The sequence below is a fragment of the Jaculus jaculus genome, chromosome 6 (genome assembly GCF_020740685.1).
Source record: "Jaculus jaculus isolate mJacJac1 chromosome 6, mJacJac1.mat.Y.cur, whole genome shotgun sequence".
NCBI lineage: Eukaryota > Metazoa > Chordata > Mammalia > Rodentia > Dipodidae > Jaculus > Jaculus jaculus.
This window is the reverse complement of record NC_059107.1, coordinates 145,124,599-145,147,021: the sequence shown is the minus strand read 5'-3', so window position 1 is coordinate 145,147,021 and position 22,423 is coordinate 145,124,599. Positions and strand designations below refer to the sequence as shown.

Sequence of the window (22,423 nt, the reverse complement as noted above, 5' to 3'; positions counted from 1 at the left end):
AACCCCAATAGAAAAATAGACAATGAGATACTTTAGCACTAGCTGGGACATAAAGCCACCCTGCTAATGGAGTCAAACACTGGTTACTACTATCCTAAAAAACATTTGGCATCTATAAAACTATACACATTCCATAACCCAGAAATTCCATGCCTGGAAATATATTCCTAACCCACATATGACAGGAAGACATGTATGATACTGCATTATTCATGGGAACAAAATTAGAAATTCAGACTAAAATGTATAATTAACAGTCACAGACTTCTAAGGCAGGTGTGGTGGTCCATGCCTATGATCCCAGCACTTCATTACCACAGAGCCCAGGACAGCCAGGGTGGGACAGAGCAAGGCTGTCTCAAAATCAAATGAAAAGTTATACAAGTTCTAAAATTGATACCTGCGGAGAACATAAAAATTCTTTTCATGGACATTTTCTCTATTAATTGCTAAATGCACTACTAAACGTCAGTATTATCCCCTTGTAAACACAGGGAGAAAACTCACCTGACAAGTTAGTTTTAGTTGAAACTTGAATGGCCTTTTGCTCACCCTGACAAGTCTATGCACTTCAGTTGCTGAAGACTGTATCCAGTATTAATGAAAAGAAAATCCTTTCTGAAGATTATTTCAACTTAATCAGGATTAAAAACAAGTAAAACTTTTATCCTTATCATCCTTGAATGAAGTAACTTGAGTTTTAGTGTTTTAATCAGAAAATACACAGAAGACAATAATAATATGAGAGCCTAGTGTCCTGTGGTCTTCCTTAATAACAACCCATTTTCAAGAGGCCATAATCTACTTAACAGTGTTCCATCAAAGACCTTAATCAGATTCTGAGAAAATTCACACTCAAATAATATGCCACTAAAACCAAAACAATGTAGGCATTAGCAGCTATTCAAAAGGCAAGCCTCTATGTGATGAGTCATTTCTAAATGATGAGAGGGTAAGTCTGTGAAGTGTTTTCTATTCAAGCTGGAAAATATATAAAGTAGGGAGTCCGTAGGCAGGATGACTGTGGAATCTTCATGTTACACGTCCTTGCTTGACTTTCTGCAAGCATCAAGCTAAGGATGGCAAAAATGAGTCTCTCTCCCTACATATTAATACTGACTTTTTCTCTGCTTTCTCAAGGTGTTCTACTTTCAGCTTCCAAGTCCATAAGGAACTTAGAAGATGACATGGTGTTTAACACATTCAGGATGGGGAAAGCCTTTCAGAAGGAAGATTCTGCAGAAAGATCAGCTGCTGCTCCTTCTCTGGAACAATACAAAAATGATGAGAGTAGTTTCTTGAATGACGAGGAAAGCAAAAATTCAAAGGTAAGTGGCCATATGGTTATCTTCACTGCAATGGGAATGAAAATGACTTTATAAAATCATAAATCATTCAAAAAGTAAAACTGGCATTTAAATATTTCAAACAGAAATATACGAAAATATAGCTACATATGCATTAAAAGAACTAGTTAGCCCAGCTAGCTCAGTTGGTAGAGTACGAAACTCTTAAAGGAACTAGTTAAATTATATATATATATATAAATCAGGAAGTTCTCCATCCCAGAGAGTACCATTTAGATAAGACAACCAAAAGGGCTTTCCTTCTCAGGAAACTTGTATCTAAGTTACATTCACAACAAAGCACTTTGCGGAGCATCTTAGAATTGATCGATAGTGTACAACTATGTGGTAGCTCTGTTCTGAGAAAGGCAGCTGAGTACAAGTTAGTCTTCTTTTGCAGAACACAGGCTCGAAACACACCTTCATAAACCATGGCTTGCCGCTGAATCTGCCCATTAAACCTTATCTGGCACTGAAAGGACCAGTAGCTTTTCCAGCTGAGAATGGAGTTCAGAATACTGAAGCAACACAAGAAAAGAGACAGATTGGGGATGAAGAAAACTCAGCTAAATTTCCCATAGGAAGGAGAGATTTTGACAGTGAGTAGCCATTTGAACATTCAATCCTTCCACATTAAAGCTTTCAAAAGAGCTCTGAGTTTAACTGATTTGGACTAATCAGAACACATTCAAAGTAAAACCATGGTTCAATTCTGCTTGATATTAAGTGACCCCTGTCAAGATTATGGGATTATAAGGCATCTAGTTATTATAATTTTGGCTTATTCAGAAGTAGTGACAACAGAACCCCATTTTTATTAGCTTTATATGGTAATTATATTCTTTAAATAAAACAAACTTTTTTTCCTCTCTCTAGTGCTCAGGTGTATGCTGGGAAGAGTCTACAGACCTTGTTGGCAAGTCTGATACCTGTTGGTCCACATCACTTTTTCAGAAGAAAAAGAATTTAGCTGCAATTGGAAAGAAAAGTCCATAGCATTACTATAACTTCTGTATTGTTTTAAATGTTTGCTTTAAAAGAAACTAGTTATTAAGATATATTGTAATTTAATGACCTGCCTTTTGTTGTACATTAAATTGTGATGATGCTGCATACTTATGACTTTGTGGTATTTTTGAACAATGGGAACACACTGTACATACATACACTCAAAATAAAATAATGATGCATCAGAGTTTACAGCTGGATCTTTTGACAGTGAGTGAGTGTGCAGCTTTGGAGAAAAGTTTTACAGACACATAAATCAAGAGTCAGAGTCTAAAAAACTGAGATAACTTGGTCTGCCCAGGAATCAGCTTGTCCTTGGCACTGCACTGACGACGTTTGGTTGGCTGGGCTGGTTTGCCACACTTCTTCTGTGAGTCATCTGATGATGTGGGTATCTTATTATGTTTATGTTGAAGTGGTTCAGGTCCATTGTCACCAACAAAATTATCACCATCCAAATCCACCTGTTTCCTTTTCGAGCTTTTATTTCCTGTCTGACTACTTGATTTGCTTAATATTTTGTCATTTTTACTTCTGCCCAGATGAACATTTCCAGAACTTGTTTCAATTGTTGACCTCCCATCGGATGAACTTGCACTCTCTGTTATGCAAGATAAAAAGAGAAAAGGGATCATATAACACTTAGTACTATTTATGATGGACTATTACATCATATATTAAAAATGAGTAAAGAATATTTAAAAATTTATGATTTACAATGAAATAATGCTAACCAATTAAATGTTTAACAAACATAGCCATATTATTGTACTGGTTTCCATTTCAACAGACAACCTTTAACTCCTACCAGTGAATCTTTGACTATGTGACTTTTAATTCTTAAGCTAATGCTATGAACTTTATTCCTATCTATAAATTTATGTTCAGATTTAATTTAACTTATTTTTTATTTTTCGAGTTAGGGTCTCACTCTAGTTCAAGCTGACCTGGAATTCACTCTGTAGTCTCAGGGTGGCCTCAAACTTATGGCGGTCCTCCTACCTCTGCCTAAGGCGTGTGCTACCATGCCTGGCTCAAATTAAAGTTTTTAAATAAACCCAATCTTAAGGAAATTAAACTTTTACTTATATTAGAACTTGGAAAAAATAATATGGTTTTATTTAAGTTAAAACTAATTGGTGATAGAGTGAATTGGTTTTTTTTTTTTTTATGTTTTTTACATTTTGGTGTTTCAAAGTAGGGTCTTGCTCTAGCCCAGGCTAACCTGGAATTCACTATGTGGTCTCAGGGTGGCCTTGAACTCACAGTGATTCTCCTACCTCTACCTCCAGAGTGCTGGAATTAAAGGTGTGAACCACCATGCCAAGCTTAAATTGTTTTTTACTTGTTCAAATCAGGACAATTACCAAAAAGGTCATGTTCCAAGGGGAAAAGGCAGGAAGATTTTGATGCTGAGTTAACACTCCATTTATCCTTGTTGGTCATGTAGTCATCTTTGTAAGTGCAAGCAAACTGAGATCTGATTAAGGTCTGCTTCATCTGATGACAAAAAGAAAGAAGAAAACATGAAAATTACACTTTGCTTCTCATATAGTCATACCACACTCTAGAACAATCTATATACCATAAAAAAATTCTCTGACAAACTTCATTATTCACTGGGAACTTGTAGCCATAATTTATGTTCAGTTTTCAAGTTCACTCATCACTGTGACTAGCATAGGTCTTTTCAGCAATATTTGCTTTATGCTTATATTTTACTTATTTTTAAGAATTATAAAACTTTAATTTAGACTCATCAGAGATTTTACAGCATCTTCCTTTGTCTGGCTCCTCTGGAGTGTTATAATTTAAGTAAAAATGCACATAATATTCACAATCGCAGAAAAAGTACAAGTTCTTCATTCTAAGAAGAAAAAAAAACAGAGTATAGGGGCTGGAGGGATGGCTTAGAGTTTAAGGTGCTTGCCTGCAAAGCCAAAGGACCCAGGTTCAATTCCCTAAGACATACATATGCCAGATGCACAAGGTGGAGCATGCATCTGGAGCTTGCTTGCAATGGCTGGAGGCCCTGGCCTACACATTCTCCTTCTCTGTCACTCTCTGCCTCTTTCTCTCCATCAAATAAATAAATATGATTTTTTTTAAATTTTAATTTTTATTTATTTATTTGACAGAGAAATAGAGAGAGAGAGAAAAAATGGGCACACCAGGGCCTCCAGCCATTGCAAACTCGAGACACATGTGCTACCTTGTGCATCTGACTAACGTGGTTCCTAAAAATCAAACTTGGGTCCTTTGGCTTTGCAGGCAAATGCCTTAACCCTCCAGCACATGAAATAATTTTTAAAAAGAATTCTTTAAAAACAGAGCATAGCTCTTTGTTTTGTTGGTTTTTTTTTTTTTTTGGTAGGGGAAGCACATGAAATTCATGTTGGAGAAGGGAGAAATGAACAAAAGGAAACAAAAATGAAAAATGAGAGATTAAAAAAATCAAATAGAAAAATAGCTATTAAATTATAAGAGAAAACAAACAATATTGGAAAGAAATCACTTCTGAGTTAAAACATGAATATTCAGGGAAACCAGGAGGATTGTTTTAATGTATCATTTTAGAAGATTCAACTAATTGTTTTTAATTGTCAAAATATCAAAATACACACTTACATTTTTCTTTTTTATTATTTAGTTTATTAGTTTCTTTCCATGTAGGGTTTCACTCTAGCCTAGGCTGACCTGGAATTCACTATGTAGTTTCAGGGTGGCCTCGAACTCATGGCAATCCTCCTATCTCTGCTCTCCAAGTGCTGGCATTAAAGGCGTGGGCCACCATATCTGGCTTGCATTTTTATCTTTAAACATAAAAAAGGCTAATTTTCTTCATAAATGGGAGAAAACCAGAGAGATAAAGCTAACTGTAGGCAGGGTTTGGTAACTCACACCTGTAGTCACAACACTCAGAGGCGAAGGGAAAAGGAACAAGAGTCTAAGGCCAGCTGACCTTGAACTCAGTATGTAGCCCCAGGCTGGGCTTGAACTCCTGGCAATCCCCCTACCTCAGTTCCTCAAGTGCTAGGACTATAGGTGTGCAGCCACCATACCCAGCATAATGAAAGGTTATATATGTGTCTTCTTTACTGAGTTCCAACTATGTGATAGGTACACAGTATATAACAGATAATCAGAATGGCTTCTATAATCAAGATATTTTATTTATAAAATTGCTGTTGACATAAAACTGGAAGGAATAAAAAAGATTGGGAAGGTTTCAGAACATTAGAACCGTAAGTAGAAAATAGTAATACAAAAATGGATAGAGATAAACAAAGTCCTACATTTAGGTTCAAACATATTCATGTAGAGGATTAGCAGAACCTGACATCAAAGGATTTGGCTAAAGCCAGTGGTGTGATGCATAGCTAACAGAGTGGCAGAGAAAGACAAGACAACAGGATGGGGAAAGGCCAGGCTCCGAACACTGACACTGTCACTTGTTAACTAGATAGGCATGATTAAACAACAACTCTCACATACCCACATATGAATGGGATAACATTTACCTCACAGAACTATTACTGTTATATGAAGTAAAAATACTGTCTAATTATTATAATATACATGAAGTATGTATTCCCATAAAATAAGATCTGGTCTCTCTGGTCCAGGCCAATCTTAGAATGATTCTAGAAATATAACTCAAGGAACTTATAATCCGCTTCTTCATTTGAATTATTAAAACAAGTTGCAATGGCTTGCATTTATAACTTGAAAGTGACTACTCTTCCTTTGTTCACAAAAGCTGAATTTTTCTGCACAAGATTAGTGGTTACATAGAATTGAGATTACTTCCTGTTGCAAATCTTCCAAATCACCCTGTGTATTTGATTTGGAATCACAAATAAGCAAAACATTCCCGCTTGAAAGCGCTTTCTGAAGTACTAAACAACTAAGAATAATGTCCAGATTCATGCATGGCTGTTAAGATCATTTTATGTTCAAGTCACAAGAGTGAAGTGGGTTGAACGTTTTCTTTTGTGCAGTGATTTCCCTCTTTTGGAAAGATTTTTATCCACAGTCAAATTGCAATGAACTTCAAACTTGCCAAGAACTGGAAAAGTCCTTTGCAACAGCTCTTTTTAAATTGAAATTATTAGTAGGTTCCCAGTTTCAGGAAAATAATACTTCACATAGGAAAGCCTGACTCCAGCTAAATTAAGATGAAGGATTCAAAACAGTGAACAGTCACTGACACTTTGAGCTAGCTGTGTCCAGAAAATGAGAGTTCTAAGCCTCCACTATACCATTAACAAGGCTGAAGAGGGAAGCTCTTCTCAACATACCTATTAACTATGAGCTAAAACTAAATATTTTAAATGTATCATTTTATTCTCACATTATCACATTTTTAATAGAACAAATATTTGATACATTGCTTTCTTTTAAATTTCAGAAAGAAAAAGAGGTAGAGGGAGAGAGAAAGAGAAAGGCAAAAATGGACAGGTCAGGGCCTTCAAGCGGCTGTAAACAAACTCCAGATGCATGCGCTACCTTGTGCATCTGGCTTACGTGGGTCCTGGGGAATCGAACCCAGGTTTGGCTTCTCAGGTAAATGCCTAAAACCACTAAACCATCTCTCCAGCACTGGTACTTTGTTTTTATATGTGTGTGTGAGAGATATGTATATGTACACATGAGTGTATGAGTGCATGTGTACATGTGTGTGCACAGGTGTGAAAGCCAGAGGTTGATATTGAAGGGATTCCTCAATCAGTCTCCTTAATTTTTGGTATAGGATTTCTCACTGAACCTGGAGTGCTAGACTAGCTAGCCGGTAAGGCCCAGGGATCCTTGTGTCTCCACTGCCCCAGCTCTGGAACTACAGAAGCCCATCACCTCATCTGTCTTGTTTTTTGTTTACATTTATTTATTTATTTATTTATTTTTGCAAGCAGAGAGAGGGAGAATGAAAATGGGCACACCAGGGCCTCTTCACACTGCAAACAAATTCCAGATGCATGTGTGACATTGTTATATGTGGCTGTTTGTGAGTACTGTAAAATTGAGGCCAGGTCAGTGGGCTTTGCAAGTGAGTGCCTTTAACAACTGAGCAATCTCCTCAGCCCATCTCATTTGAATTTTATAGGGTGTGGGTTCCAAACTCAGACCCTTATGCTTGTGTGACAAGCACTTTTCACACTGAGCCATCTCCCAAGATTTGATACTTTGATTTTAAGAATGTGTGTGTAGCCAGGCATGGTGGCACATGCCATTAATCCCAGCACTTGGGAGGCAGAGGTAGGAGGATCAGGTCAGTTTGAGGCCACCCTAAGACTCCATTGTGAATTCCAGGTCAGCCTGGGCTAGAGTGAAACCCTACCTTGAAAAAGAAAAAAAAAGAATGTGTGTGTATGTGTGTGTGTATGTATATTTATCAATGAACTTATTTCTTTAGCAGTGAAATTCCATTTATAAAATTACCTAAGTAGTAACATTATATTTTATGACTTTTCACTATAATCACTATGGATAGATACAAATTAAGCTCTCATGTCAGACCAGAATTTAAATTCTCACTTTGTAACTCACTAGCTGTTTGTCTGGAAAATGAAGTCTTCAAGATCTGTACAAGGAATTAGCATGAGGAATATAAAATATCTGGTATACATACTAGACACTCAGTTGGCATGCAATAATCCCTGTCCATATCTTCAAACAAAATGAACTCACAATACATTCGGGTTAATAAATTTGTTTTACCTTCTGATACACGATGCTGCTCACTCCCTTAAAGTCTTAGCCTAATGTCAGTTTCTCAAGCAGATTTCTACTTATCACTATTTAAAGTCAAAACACACAAAAGGATCACACTCTCTATAGCTCCCTCTCCAGCTTTATTTTCCCCCATAACACTGATAACTTTCTAATATATCATAGTCTGTTTGTTTTGTTTATGTTTCGCTTCTCCCAACAAAAATATAAACCCTATGAATGCAAGAAGCCTAGTAAACAGTAACACTGGGTCTCTAGTCCCCACAGGGTGAAGAGCCCACGAGGTCTCAGATATACCCAGAAGAGACCTTGTCCCACTTTCCCTTCATCCTACTCCATATCCTGCCAGCTTCAGCCTAAGCTTACAAGCTGGTGACAAAGGGGGATGGAGATGGGTTATATGGACTCAGAGCTTCCAGCCACTACAAGCCAACTCCAGAAGCATGTGCCACGTGGTGCGTCTGGCTTACTGGAGTAATGGGGAATCGAACCTGGTTCTTAGGCTTCACAGGCAAGTACCTTAACCGCTAACCCATCTCTCCAGCCCATATGTGACTCTTGATGGAGTATCTCACAATGTATGAAAACAAATCCCGGGTTGGAGGGGATGGGGTATAGGTATAGGTCAAAGCTAGGGCATCCGTTCATCCTGTTGTACCTCAGACGCATAAATATGTGGGATGTGCTCTATCAATCGGTCCCCAGTGCTATAAGAAGGTCTGCTATCCAAATACATGATTGCTGCATGAACTGATGAAAACTACTCACTGATTACACATGTATTCTAGAAGCTATCAAGGAACCAAGAACAGTACACAGAGTGGACTCATCTTTCTCTGAAAGAGTAAAGTAGCCATGTGAACATGAAATGGGCTCTGTACTGCCTCTGGCCTGAAAGTCAGGGGAATTCAGTCTGCCACGCAGCACTTCTCACACAGTGCTCTTGACCTCCTACCCCATTTCATTTTTAAATGTGGCAAGCATCTCTTTTTACATCCTTTTTGAGACCAGCCATATGTCTGAGGCAGCTCCACTCCTCACGAGGGGTCTTGTGTTCTAAATACCACAGATCAAAGCTGATTTTAGCTCATTATGCTGAGGTTCTTCTAGCTCCCATGACTACAAAATACATATGTGAAAATACACTTGTGAAAATCAAGAATGAAAACAATCCCCTTGCATATTTACATCTCCTGGAGCTTTCAAATGGTTGCCAGCTTCTCCTGGCACACAACAGCTTTAGCTGGTTTCTCTCTCTTTTGAGAGTCCCGTTATGTATCAATCGTCAGTTTATAGCCAAAACGCAAATAATACCAGGATAGAAAATAGCTATCAACAGACTGCTTATCTCAGAAGAGCTTTATCCTCTCCAGAGTTTTAGTTTATTCAAATGTCTCTGCTTATATAGTTCTACTACGTCTTTAAAATGTACTTCCCTAAACCTAACTGCCTCTACAACCTTGTTCTCATGACAGAAGTGGTGTTCAGCCACAGCCCACTATACCCTAGCTAGAAACAGAAGTTTCCAAGTCTGTAAGTGATTACTTGATTCTCTTACCTCCTTATTTAAAAGCATATTTCTCCTCAGAGGTACATTCTGAAGGCTGCATGTTTTCTATCCCTTATTGTTCTTCTGCTATCTGAGGAGTGGTACAGGTAGAAGAGCTCATTTAAGACAGTCTGAAAAGGTTTCTGGGTTCTGGGTTCCTACCTAGGAGTTTATTATGTATTATGGATATTATCAGAAAGTGTGCTTTATCTACTTAGAGACTGTATTTCATTCAAATTGCAGGACCATGTGAATGAGATCTTAAATTTAGTAAGTAGTATTAGAGCCTGAATTCTCTCAATGTATAAATTTCAGAGTTTCTTTTTCACATTACTATCCAGTTGCTCCTTCTGCTACGTTCAGTAACAGGGTTAAAAGCATTAGAGGCACAGTAGGGAAAAGAGGCATATGTAACTTTTCAACGTGCCAAGTGTGCACAGTGCTGGAAGGAAAGAGACTAACAGTCACAGGGATTTAAAAGAAGTTAAGCATGTCCTTTAAAACACATTTAATAAAAAGTATAAAGGGGGCTGGAGAGATTGCTTAGAGGTTAAGGTGCTTGCCTGCAAAGCCTAAGGATACAGGTTTGATTCCCCAGGACCCACGTAAGCCCGATGTACAAGGTGGTACATGTGTCTGGAGTTTTTTGCAGCAGCTAGGGTCCCTGGTGCACCCATTCTTTCTACATATTTGCTTCTTCCTCTCCCTCTCTCTGTCTCATATAAATAAATAAAATATTTGAAAAAAGTATAAAGGGATTTTTAAATAAGTTGTTGAATGTAGTTTGAAAGTGAGGACAAGAATATTCTCCAAGTTTTCTGTCAAAACCATGAAAGTTTTGTAAGAACCTTCTGGTTTCTTTTACAGGGGAATTTATTTGACTATCATAAACAAGTTTCATAATAAATTACAGCAGTAAATAAGAGTTGAAACCTAAAATGAGTATGCTGAAGACCAGTTTCCAAGGTGGTTTCACAGGACTTTATGACTAGAGGAACAATCAATTTGTGTTTATAGATGAGGAAACTAAAACCTGAGAGTTAATGTGCCATGTAATATTGACTTGGACATGTGACAACCCAGTATACCAAAACTCTAAGTCCTCTGGCATTTTCTTCTTTTGACATGCTCTTTCCACAACAGGATTTCAAGTCATATATAATTTTTGTGACAAAAAAATTGAAAACAAAACAACTAAAAAATAACAATCCTGCTCCCCTCCATCCAATTTATGACAAAAGAAATAGAATAATAAGACAATGTGGCCAAACTACTTTTTTTCCATAGTTTCTTTGGGAGTAGATATTAGCATTTTTTTTAAATTTCCAATGAATACTGTTCTTGGCCATGGTTCAACTGTATGTCTGGCTAAACTAATGACTGTCATACTTTGCTTGTTTAAGAGTGCTATAAAGCATAACTATAAACATCAGCTCTTTTTCTATTATCATTTTGTGTCACGGCTGTGTGGATTAGGCTAGCTCCACTGTTAAGTAAAAGTAATATAAACATAGCTCCTTAGTAGTGAATTATGGTTTATAAAGTGGCATAAGATATTTCATGGTAACTATAAGATCTTGGACAACGTGATTTCTCAGAATCTGTTTCAATCTATGTAAATGAGACCAAATTAGTGATGCCTTCTATTTTTCCAAACTTTATAACTTTGTGTATTTTTTATAGTTATCAGCTGTCCCTAGAGAATTTCTAAAAAATTTTTTCTCATTCTTCACATAAGTTTCCTTTTTCATTTTATTTACACAGTTCTAAGGAAATATCCCCATTTTATTAAGCTAAGATATTTGTCTGTCAGCACCTGCAACAGACAAAAAGAGTTTATATGCCTCTTTTTTTTCTACTCAAATCCAAAGGATAGATGTATCTTAATCCTTGGCTTCAAGAACTTATAGCAATAAAGAGTTGACAAAACTTAGTCACAGAAGAAAAATTTATGTATATCACAAATGTCACTAACAATCACTAATAATCAATACAAATATAATAAATATAACCAATGGGTTCAGAGGCTGTAGATAAAATACTTTATAGCGAAAAACTTTGCTATTGGGACTAAATTGCCAGACAGGAAAACAAGACAAAACAAAACAAAAAACATACAAATAACAGTTCTCTTTTTTGTTGTATCAAGGTAAATAATTATTTGACAATTTAAGGATAACTACAAATTTTATATAAAACCTTTAAGAAAATAATGACTCCCAACATACATATACTATATTTTAGCATGCAATGAAAGTATGTTCAAGGCTGGAGAGATTGTTTAGTGGTTAAGGCCCTTGCCTACAAAGCCAAAGAACCCAGGTTCGATTCCCCAGGACCCACATAAGCCACATAAGCACAAGGGGGCACATGCATGGGGAGTTCATTTGTAGTGGCTGGAGGCCCAGGTGCACCCATTCATTCTCTCTCTCTCTACCTGCCTATTTCTGCATCTCTCTCTCTCAAATAAATAAAAATAAAATACTTTTAAAAAGAAAGGATGTTCATTTGACATTCATAATCAAAAAAAATTTAAATGCTTGAAGAAATGTATTATCAACTATAGACATAGATGTTTCATTGGAAAGAAATACTATTTCAAACTGAATAAAGATATAAAGAACTTCTCAAGAACAATGTCAAATGTTCTCTCATCTCAACCTACAATTAATTATATTGTGCCACTGTCTTCAGTCAGGAACGCATTTCAAATTACACATTATTATAACTTGGATCTGGAACATCATCCAAAGGCCTGCGCGTTAAGAATTGATCCCCATGTTGGCACTACAGAGAGGTGATATAAACTTTATAGAGGTGAGAACTAGCAGGAAGTCTTCATCCCTTTGAGAGCTTGTTCTTTATTTTTTAAATATTTTTTGTTCATTTTTATTTATTTATTTGAGAGTGGCAGAGAGAGAGGGAGACAGAGAGACAGATAAAGAGAGAATGGGCACGCCAGGGCTACTAGCCACTGCAAACGAACTCCAGACGTGTGCGCCCCCTTGTGCATCTGGCTAACGTGGGACCTGGGGAACCGAGCCTCGAACCAGGGTCCTTAGGCTTCACAGGCAAGCGCTTAACCGCTAAGCCATCTCTCCAGCCCTGAGAGCTTGTTCTTAACAGGAACAGTGGGACCCTCCTCCTGTCTCACTCCTTGACCATGACATGGGCAGCCTTGCTTCATCCCCATTCCCTACCCTAGCCATCCAGTACCCCACCATAGGTGCAACCGATATTAAACTAGAACCTTTGAAATGGTGAGTCAAAATAAACCTTTTTGTCTTTTAAGATTGACTGTCTCAGTACCTGTTATAGTCTTCTAAGATTCCATTTAAGATGCTAAAATTAGACTCTTGGGCAAAGTAACTGAAGGAGCACACTGCTCTTTACAGTATACCACTGCCCTTTGCTTTTCCCTCTTTGGGTGGGGGGTGATGGTGGTGGTGTGGGATTGAATCCAGGGCCTTGAGCATGATGCACAAATTCTCTACTACTGAGCTACAGGACCAGCTCTCACTTTACTCTCTAGCAAAATTTCTTTCTGCTTTGCAAAAGAAAAAAGAAGATATTAAAAATGTGAATAAAGCCAGGCTTGGTGGTGACGCCTTTAATCCCAGCACTCAGATGGCAGAGGTAGGAGGATCACTGTGAGTTCGAGGCCACCCTCAACTACATAGTGAATTCCAGGTCAGCCTGGACTGGAGTGAGACCCTACCTTGGAAAACTTCAAAAAAAAAAAAAAAAAGGAAATAAGAAGGCCATTGTTCCTTTATTTTTCCTTCTATTCATTCAAAAAATATTTACTTAACATTTACAGCAGTATCTGCTTATTGCTTTTTTTTTTTTTTGTTCAGGCCCAACAGATTAGATAGCCAGAAACAGATTAGTTAAGATTATACAAAAGAAAGTTTCTGCATTATCAACTGTCATTATTCACCTTGCAGTTCATTCTTTTTTTACTTTAATTTATTTATTTGAGAAAGAGGCAGATAAAGAAGGAGAGAAAATGGGCATGCCAAGGCCTCCAGCCCCTGCAAACAAACTCCAGATGCATGCACCACCATGTGTATCTCTGGCTTATATTGGTACTGGGGAATTGAACTTGAGTTGCTAAGGCTTCGCAGGCAAACCCTTAGTGCTAAGCCATCTCTCCAGCCCTGAAATTCATTCTTATCGTGTCACATACATTATATATTCACAGCATGTAGTCCAGCTTTATATATTAATTTCTTCTAAAATTAAACACTTTTTATCGACTTTATTTTTTTATTTATTTATTGACCTTATTTTTTTCCTCTTGCATTGTCTTAAGGATGCGTTCTCTTAAAGGTTTCACTGATGTATTCTTCACTTGTATGGGAGACCTATGTTAAAAAATAAAAGCAAGAACATTAATACAATTTTAATGTTTGTGCCCCTTCAAAATTTCTGTTGAAACTTAATTCCCAATGTAACAGTATTAAGAGGCAGGACCTGGAGTTGGAGAGACGATTTAACTGTAAAAGCAGCTTGCTTACAAAGCCCGATGGCCTGGGTTCAATTACCCAATACCTATGTAAAGCCAGATGCACAAAGGGTGGCCTGTATCTGGAGTTGGTTTGCAATGGTACTAGACCCTGGCATGCTCATTCTCAATTTCTCTCTGCTTGCAAATTGATAAATAAAAATGTCTTAAAAAAAGAGGAAGGGCCTGGATTAGGTCATGTGGGCTCTGAACTCAAAACAACCCACCTATCTATCTGCTTCCTTAGTGCTGGGATTAAAGGCATGCACCATCACACCCAGCTGAGGGACATAAATATTATTTTTTTGCTTAATCCAATAGCTAAGTATTTCTTAGAGTCTTGTTGTTGTGATTATTTTTTTGGTTATTTGAGAGGGTCTCATTATATAATCCTGGCTGGCCTAAAAGTTGCCATGATCCTCCTACTTCTGCCTCCGCAATGTTGGGATTGCAAGTATGAGCCACCATCCTTAACTCTAATTAAATATCTGGTCAACTTCTATAATGTAAGTGTAAAGCACTATGTAAGACATATAAAGGCATAGAAGTTGATTCATTCATTGGTCCTGTATTCAAGTAGCATGAGACCTAAGTATAGGAAATAAGACAGTTAAATAACTACAATACAAAAATATAGGGTAATTGAAAAATGCACAGATAGGGGAAAGCCACAGAAAACACAACAGAGAAGATCCTGGATTTTGGTCACATCAACCTGTGTTCTTCAATAAATTAATCCCTTCTAGGCTTCACAGACTCAGAGCTCTTTGACTTAAAATATCATTTTATAATAACAAAATAAAAAAATAAAAAAAATAACAAAATAAAAAAAATCTACTCTCAGAACAAGAGTTGATAACCTTACATTGAATTCCTATACCACATTGTTAGCAATTTTATCATTTTGGTGAATTTATCATTTTGGTGAAATTTCTGTTTTACCCTGAACTGTCTGCATATTGGCAATGGGAAATGTTAGTGTGGAATCCAAGCTGTAAACAATTGAAATGTGTCCAAAGATGTGACAAGATACAGAGGAATCTGAGAAATGGACTCAGGAATTAATTTCGTTTAAATAAAATATACAGGGCTGGAGGAATGGCTTAGAGGTTAAGGTGTTTGCCTGGAAAGCCAAAGGACCCCAGTTTGATTCTCCAGGACCCACATAAGACAGATGCACAAGGGTGTGCATGCATCTGGAGTTCATTTCTGTGGCTGGATGCCCTGACATGCCCATTCTCCCCCACCCCTCTCTGCCTCTTTCTTTCTCACAAACAAACAAGACAGCACCAACATACATTTCGCCAACATTCTTCATAATGAGAGAAGGACCAGTAAATGTGAGTTGTGGCATACTTCTGGTGTGCATGCTCGCTCCTGCTCTTAGGTAGATTACGGTCCTTAGAACAAGGCCTCAGATTTGGAAGAAGAAACCCTTGCTGCTTATTAACTGAGCTATGTTGGGCACATTATAAATCTCTCTCAAGTCTCCTAACTCAGCTGGGTGTGGTGGTCATGGTGCATGCTTTTAACTCCAGCACTGGGTTAGAGTGAGACCCTACCTCAGAAAAGCAAAAAAAAAATCTCCTAAGTCTTTACTTACAAAATAGGAAGACTGTTAAAAGGAGTTGGAAGGGCTCAGATATTTAGCAAAGTTCTCGACATATAACAATGTTTAGAAATATTTTCTTGCTTTCTTTTTTTTTTTTTTTTTTGGTGGGGGTGAGGGGGGATAAGGTCTTGCTCTAGCCCAGGATGACTGAGAATTCACTATGTAGTCTCAGGTGGCCTCTAACTCATAGTGATCCTCCTACCTCTGCCTCCCAAGTGCTAGGATTAAAGGCAGGTGTCACCACACCTGGCCAGATAGATTTTTTTTAAGATTTATTTTTATTTATTTATTTATTAGAGACAGAGAGAGGGGTGGGGAAGAGAGAGTGAGAATGGGCATACCAGGGCCTCTAGCCACTACAAATAAACTCCAGACACATGCGCCACCACGTGCATCTGGCTTACGTGGGACCTGGAGAATCGAACCTGGGTCCTTAGGCTTTGCAGGCATGCGCCTTAACCACTAGGCCATCACTCCAGCCCCCAGACAAATATTTTTTAGCAGCATAAACTAGAATAAAAACAACATTGAAACCAAAAGCACCTATCATTCTCTCACAAAATACTACTTTTTAAAAATATAATTACACTGCATTTAAATGCTCACACTCCCCTCATTTTATTTCTTTTTTGCACTATTCTATAGTTTCCAAGCTTCTTTACATAAGTATATACTCCTTTACAATTAATTAGATGTATTTTTCAAAAGTTCTCTAGCGTAAACATTTATGCCATACAGCTTCCACGTGCATACCTGAAGAGAGTGAGGAGAGGAGTTCCACCATGAGGAACTGTGTCTCCATCATCACACAAAAGTGCTGCTTTGTTCCGGGTGGGAGCACTGGCTGCCTCTTCATCCAGGAGGAGGACTAGAGTTTTTATGGTGTCTCGGCCGCAGTATGCAGTGTCATGGTTTATTGCAAAAGATTTTGGCTAGAACGAAAAGTAATGTTAAAGCCGGGTGTGGTTGTGCATGCCTTTAACCCCAGCACTCGGGAGACAGAGGTAGGAGGATCGCCATGAGTTCGAGGCCACCCTGAGAATACAGAGTGAATTCCAGGTTGGCTTGGGCTAGAATGAGACCCTACCTTGAAATAGCAAGAAAAAAAAAAAGGAATGTTAAGTAAAGGGGACACACAAACCATCTAGGTGAGTTGGCTACATTTTTCTATTACATGCTCCACTCTTTTCCCTTTTCTACTGCTGAAGTAACAAAGAATTAGCTAGGATAAGTGGCTATTCTCCTTTACATTATATAGAAACCAACCTTATATCAATTTTTATATGCACAAAAATGGTACTATCAAAAGAAGACACTGGGGCTGGAGAGATGGTTTAGCAGTTAAGGCTCTTGTCTGCAAAGCCAAAAGACCCAGGTTTGATTGTCCAGAACCCATGTAAACTAGATGCACAAGGTGGCACGTGCGTCTGGAGTTCGTTTGCAGTTGCTAAAGCCCTGGTGTGCCCATTTTCTCTTATTAGGCATTGTGTCAGAAAAATCCAACAACTATCTCCTCTTCTCTTATACTAAAGGGGAATAGGGTTCTGGAAATATAAAACAAAACCCAGAGATGGTTATTAAGATACAATCAAGGGCTGGAGAGATGGCTTAGCGGTTAAGCGCTTGCCTGTGAAGCCTAAGGACCCCGGTTCGAGGCTCGGTTCCCCAGGTCCCACATTAGCCAGATGCACAAGGGGGCGCACGTGTCTGGAGTTCGTTTGCAGAGGCTGGAAGCCCTGGCGTGCCCATTCTCTCTCCCTCTCTCTCTATCTGTCTTTCTCTCTATGTCTGTCGCTCTCAAATAAATAAATAAATAAAATATTTAAAAAAAAAAAAGATACAATCAAGTCAGTCATGGTGCCACAAGCCTATGATCCTCTCACTTGGGAGGCAGAGGCAAGAGAATCAGGAGTTCAAGACCAACCTGAGCTACAAGAGACCCTGACTCAAAATAGAAGAAGCAAACAGAACTAAGAGCTAATCAAATACAAAAATGAAACCTTGGCATTTATTTATGATTTCTCTATATCCCTAGCACTATTTTTGAAGCAAAAACCACACAGGTGAAAAACACTGCCTTCAAAGAAACCACAGTCTGCTTGATATGTAAGCAGGAACCCCACTGGAGAATTTTAAGTGGCATTTGTAATAAATGCATGCACTGTGTAGTGAGGTACTCAAACAACAGTGATTTGTATACTTTGTATACTGTGAAGTGGAGGACGACATCAAGGGAGAGGTAGGGATGAACATCCTGCTTTCAGGAACTGGGCAGCATGGCAAGGCTAAGGAAAAAGAAAGTAGGAGTCACTTAAGATGAGCCTAGGAAAACTATGCAACTCATGCAATAAAGTTAAAAGCCAGCCTGTTACAGAGGTAACATCTCTTGCTTTTGGAAGCAAGTAAGTCCAATAATTCCACTTAGAATTTGGGAAAAATCAGTGTTAACAATGTGTAAGATACATTTCAGGGTAAGAATTACCAAAGCTGGGGACAGGGCTACTGCAAATGAAAAGTCTGCAATGGGGCTGGGAGATGGCTCAGCTGGCAGAGTGCTTGCTAGCAAGCATGAAGCTGCCCTGGATTCAATACACTACATCAACCAGGTATGTGGCACATTCTTGCAGTCCCAGCACTGGAGAGGATGAGCTAAGAAGATCAGAAGTTCAAAGGCCATCCTCTACTACACATTGGGTGTGAAGAGAAATACATATGAGTCCTTATCTCCAAAAAAGAAAAGACTACAAATGACTAGTTTAAAAATAAAATAGTTCAGCCAGGCATAGTGGTGCATGCCTTTAATCCCAGCACTCAGGAGATAAAGGTAGGATTATGGTGAGGTTGAGGCCACCCTGAGACGCCATAGTGAATTCTAGGTCAGCCTGAGCTAGAGTGAGACCCTACCTCAAAAACAAACAAACAAACAAAAAAAAAAAAACAATAGAAATAGTCTGAACTAGACATAAAAGAAAATTTTAAAAGAATATCTGGAAAAACTTAGTGACTAGATCAAGGAATATAAAAGAATATATAATACATATGATAACATTATATTAGCATAAGCAGAAATTTCTGCTGTTTGACAATAACTTACTATTTGTATATACTATCCAATTCTGGGAAGTTGCTTAACCTCTCGTGTTTAAGACAAACTCACTGGCAAACCAGGGGCAATGACAGTGGCTTAGTCAAAGGATTGATGGAGCCTGTGAGGAGATATCAGCACTACTTTATCTGGGCCTTTATTGTGGCTGTGCCTGCCTCCTTAGCTTTTACCAGCACACTTTGGCCTCCTCTCTCTACTTGGCAGACTCAGGTTACCAGGTGAACTGTAACACACAGCTGCACTGGAATGAAAAGAAGTTATCCATCACAAACTGGTGTTTCACATGGAATTCTCCTCAGTTCCAGAGAACGCCACACTGTTTAACATCAACTTCACCGAGTACCATTCGAGTACATGTTCAGAAGATTTGGTAGAAGGTATAAAATTAAGGACCCGGTGGTTTGCCTTGATATTTCTTTTGCCTGAAAGTGGAAAAGAACGGTGTTCTTTAATATTTCAGGGAGCAGTAGTCCCTGACTTACTGCTTGGGCTAAGCCAATCACCAGGAATGTTGACACATGTGAAATAAATGGGGTAGTATGCCAGAATCTCCACCAGTGTGTGCCTCTGAAGTAAATCTCTAACAACATACCTTGTTATAAAAAAAAAGATAAAAATGATCACCAAGTGCTATGAATGAATGAATGAGTAAATAAATAACAAAAGTGGCTTTTGAGAGCTGAATAAAGTACAATGACTACAATCTGATAAGGCCAGGTGTGGTGACTCACAGCTGCACTCCCAGCACTAAGGCTAAGCAGGAAGACAGCCATGAACTCGAGGCAGTGATTTCCAAACCAGCCTGGGCTACAAAGGCAGTCCCTATATCAAGAAAAATCAAGGGCTGGAGAGATGGCTTAGTGGTTAAGCACTTGCCCAGGACCCACGTTAGCCAGATGCACAAGGGGGCGCACGCATCTGGAGTTCGTTTGCAGTGGCTGGAGGCCCTGGCGTGCCCATTCTCTCTATATATATCTGCCTCTTTCTCTCTCTGTCTGCCGTTCTCAAATAAATAAGTAAAAATAAACAAAAAAAGGAAAAAAAAAGAAAAATTAACAAAAACTATGCACTACAAAGAAACTATGAGCAAGAATCTATTATGCCCCAGTGTTATACAATTGAAACACGTTTAGCTATAGGTACAACTGGACTGTGGAAGGCTGGGAACATAGGGAAAAAATAAAGATTACAGAGCTCTATAATGAAAAGTAAACTACTCAATGGAAACCATATCCAATAGAACTGTGTTTGTCCTGCAGAGAGATTAACACTGGGATCAGAAAACATGCTCTTAATTTATATCAGTAAGTTAAAGAAAAACTGGTAATTATTGAAAAGTAGCACAAAGTATCTTAATATCCATCAAGAATTAAAGTATTTAGTGCCAAAAGGAATACTAGAGATTATCCATGGCCTTACTTTAATATATATGAACAATTTTGCCCAAAGACGATATGATTTACCTAAGATGAACAAAATCCTATTGAGAGAATTAAATTTGTCACCATCTTAGAACCTAGGAAACACATTCTTCTGACCTAAGTAGAAAGAGTAAACCACCTCTATTATGAGCTGAAGAGATCATGTTTTGTATAAGAAAATGAAAAATAAAAATAAAAAGCCTCATTACCCGTGCAGGACTGGTGTCAGTGGTGCTAACAACAGTTCTTTCTTGTTGAGAATTGATAATATTTTTAATCCTCAAATCCAAATCCTGAACAACTTCCTCCACTGCTTTATAAAAAGGATCCCCATTGTTCCGGCCTTTGCTCAGCTGTGTCTTTATCATTGAGAGTATTCGACCACCTGCAATGCTGAAAATCAAAATAAAATGGCTTCTATGATGGCATGCCAAGTGACCTATTGGTTTATAAACCTGAAAGCATAATCCTCCACATAAACACCTTTCATAGAATATAGCTTTGATCTTATCAATCAAATAGTAAAGCACTTAAGAAGAAGATGAAAACCATTAAAAACAAGATGTTTACAGTTTTTCTACAAGCAAGCCATTTTAACAAGTCACTTCTTGACTTGAAATCTGAAGAAAAACACTTTAGATATTTTTGAAATTTGAGAACTATATTCTATATATGCAATATGCTTAAAATATGTACCTTTAGGTACTAAGATAACAAGAATAGCTACTTCATATTGAATACCTAGGTTACATTAATTTAATCATAAAACCAATTTGATAAGCTATTGTTATCAAGTCACAGATGAGAGAATTGCATTTCATGAAGTTCAATGGCATGACCTAGAACACAGAGTGTTCCATACTACATATGGAAGGTAGCATTTATTAAGCTAGTACTGATTCACAGCAAACTAAAAACTATACCAACTATGGCCAATAGACAAAATGTTTTTAAAAACTTGAAATCAATTGTTTCCTTACAGCATGCCTGTCCACTAAGGAATTTGGGTTACAGCTTCTACTCTATAAGACTGCCCCAGGACCCCTGTGAGGGATGCACAGGAGGGGTATTGGTTCATTTCTAAGAAAGCAGTTAGAGACATCCAACAAGAGAAGGGGCTCTTCTAGGAATTTATGAGGTCTCCAGTAGGAAAGTGGTCTGGTCTGACATGAGGTCAGGCTACCAAGTTACAGACAGCAGCTCTGCCACTTTCTACTAAGCTCTTTTGTAGTACCATAAATGAAAAACTAGGGACTGGTTTTCATCCTCATTGCCTCGATGTCAGGTTGTAGGTCTTAGAGAACTTCTGAGTTATCTACCAAGCATGGGAAATGTGATTGATCAAACTAAATAGTTAATCCAAACAGAAAGGGAAATGTCTAAGAAAAGCAGAGAACTGAGTGCATGATGATAATGCATTAGATCAGGGTACCCCAGATCTTAAAGATTATAAAGATCACACCCAACTTTGCTTCATGATCTAGCCTACAGAATCATCTCCAAGAAGGCTCCTATGTAGTTTTACTCTCTTTAAAAGCCCTGCAGGTGATTTTTATAATAAAGCAAGGTGTGACACATTTTAAAAGTATTTGATGGGCTGGGGAGATGGCTCAGTGGATAAAGTGTCCTCACTCAAGCTGGAGTACCCAAGCTCAAAACCCAGACTAGATGGAAAAAAAAAAAAAAAAGTCCCCATCTACTTTTCCAGCTGCAATGCTAAGATATACACACATAATAAGCTTTTTGAGAAAGGAAACATATTTAACAATCTTCATATACCAGTTTACACTTGACACACAGAAGCCTATTAAATGAATAAGCACTGTTCATTTAAAGATTTTAATAATAAAAGAGTCTGGTTTAATTTATGTATTTATTTGAGAGGGACAGAGAGAGAGAGAAAGAGGCAGATCAATAGAGAAAGAATGGGCACGCCAGGGCCTCCAGCCACTGCAAACGAACTCCAGACGCGTGCGCCCCCTTGTTCATCTGGCTTACATGGGTCCTGGGGAATTGAGCCTCGAACTGGGGTCCTTACACTTCACAGGCAAGCACTTAACCACTAAGCCATCTCTCCAGCCCAGTCGGAAGTTTTTAACAGTAAAATACGTATCATTTGCTTTAGTCATACTATTGCTCGCAAT

At 38.1% G+C, this 22,423-nt stretch overlaps 2 protein-coding genes across 5 annotated transcripts in view; one reads left to right on the top strand and one right to left on the bottom strand.

The window, feature by feature from the left end:
- Positions 1–385: 385 nt before the first annotated feature.
- Positions 386–22,423, bottom strand: part of LOC101599316 (PARP1 binding protein) — a 70,861-nt gene continuing 48,823 nt past the window's right edge. For 3 of the 4 annotated variants that reach the window (XM_045153231.1, XM_045153233.1, XM_045153232.1), the window contains 5 exons: positions 20,489–20,672; positions 16,506–16,684; positions 13,919–14,000; positions 3,722–3,854; positions 387–2,955 (listed from right to left, as the gene is read on the bottom strand). In XM_045153231.1, coding sequence (XP_045009166.1) covers positions 2,618–2,955; positions 3,722–3,854; positions 13,919–14,000; positions 16,506–16,684; positions 20,489–20,672 — 916 coding nt within the window. In that variant the 3' untranslated portion in view covers positions 387–2,617. Of the gene's footprint in view, positions 2,956–3,721; positions 3,855–13,918; positions 14,001–16,505; positions 16,685–20,488; positions 20,673–22,423 lie in introns of all 4 variants that reach the window. The other variant, XM_045153234.1, reaches the window with a different exon arrangement.
- Positions 1,037–2,459, top strand: Pmch (pro-melanin concentrating hormone). Its single transcript, XM_004650228.2, has 3 exons — positions 1,037–1,328; positions 1,747–1,945; positions 2,223–2,459. The coding sequence occupies exons 1-3, from the start codon at positions 1,080–1,082 to the stop codon at positions 2,270–2,272; spliced, it is 498 nt and encodes a 165-aa protein (XP_004650285.2). The 5' UTR covers positions 1,037–1,079; the 3' UTR covers positions 2,273–2,459.

Excerpts from the sequence above, each read along its gene's own strand:
- Pmch (XM_004650228.2), top strand. The coding sequence starts at position 1,080 with ATGGCAAAAATGAGTCTCTCTCCCTACATATTAATACTGACTTTTTCT. Across the intron at positions 1,329-1,746 it reads AGGAAAGCAAAAATTCAAAG|AACACAGGCTCGAAACACAC; the intron begins GTAAGTGGCCAT and ends CTTCTTTTGCAG. Across the intron at positions 1,946-2,222 it reads AGGAAGGAGAGATTTTGACA|TGCTCAGGTGTATGCTGGGA; the intron begins GTGAGTAGCCAT and ends TCCTCTCTCTAG.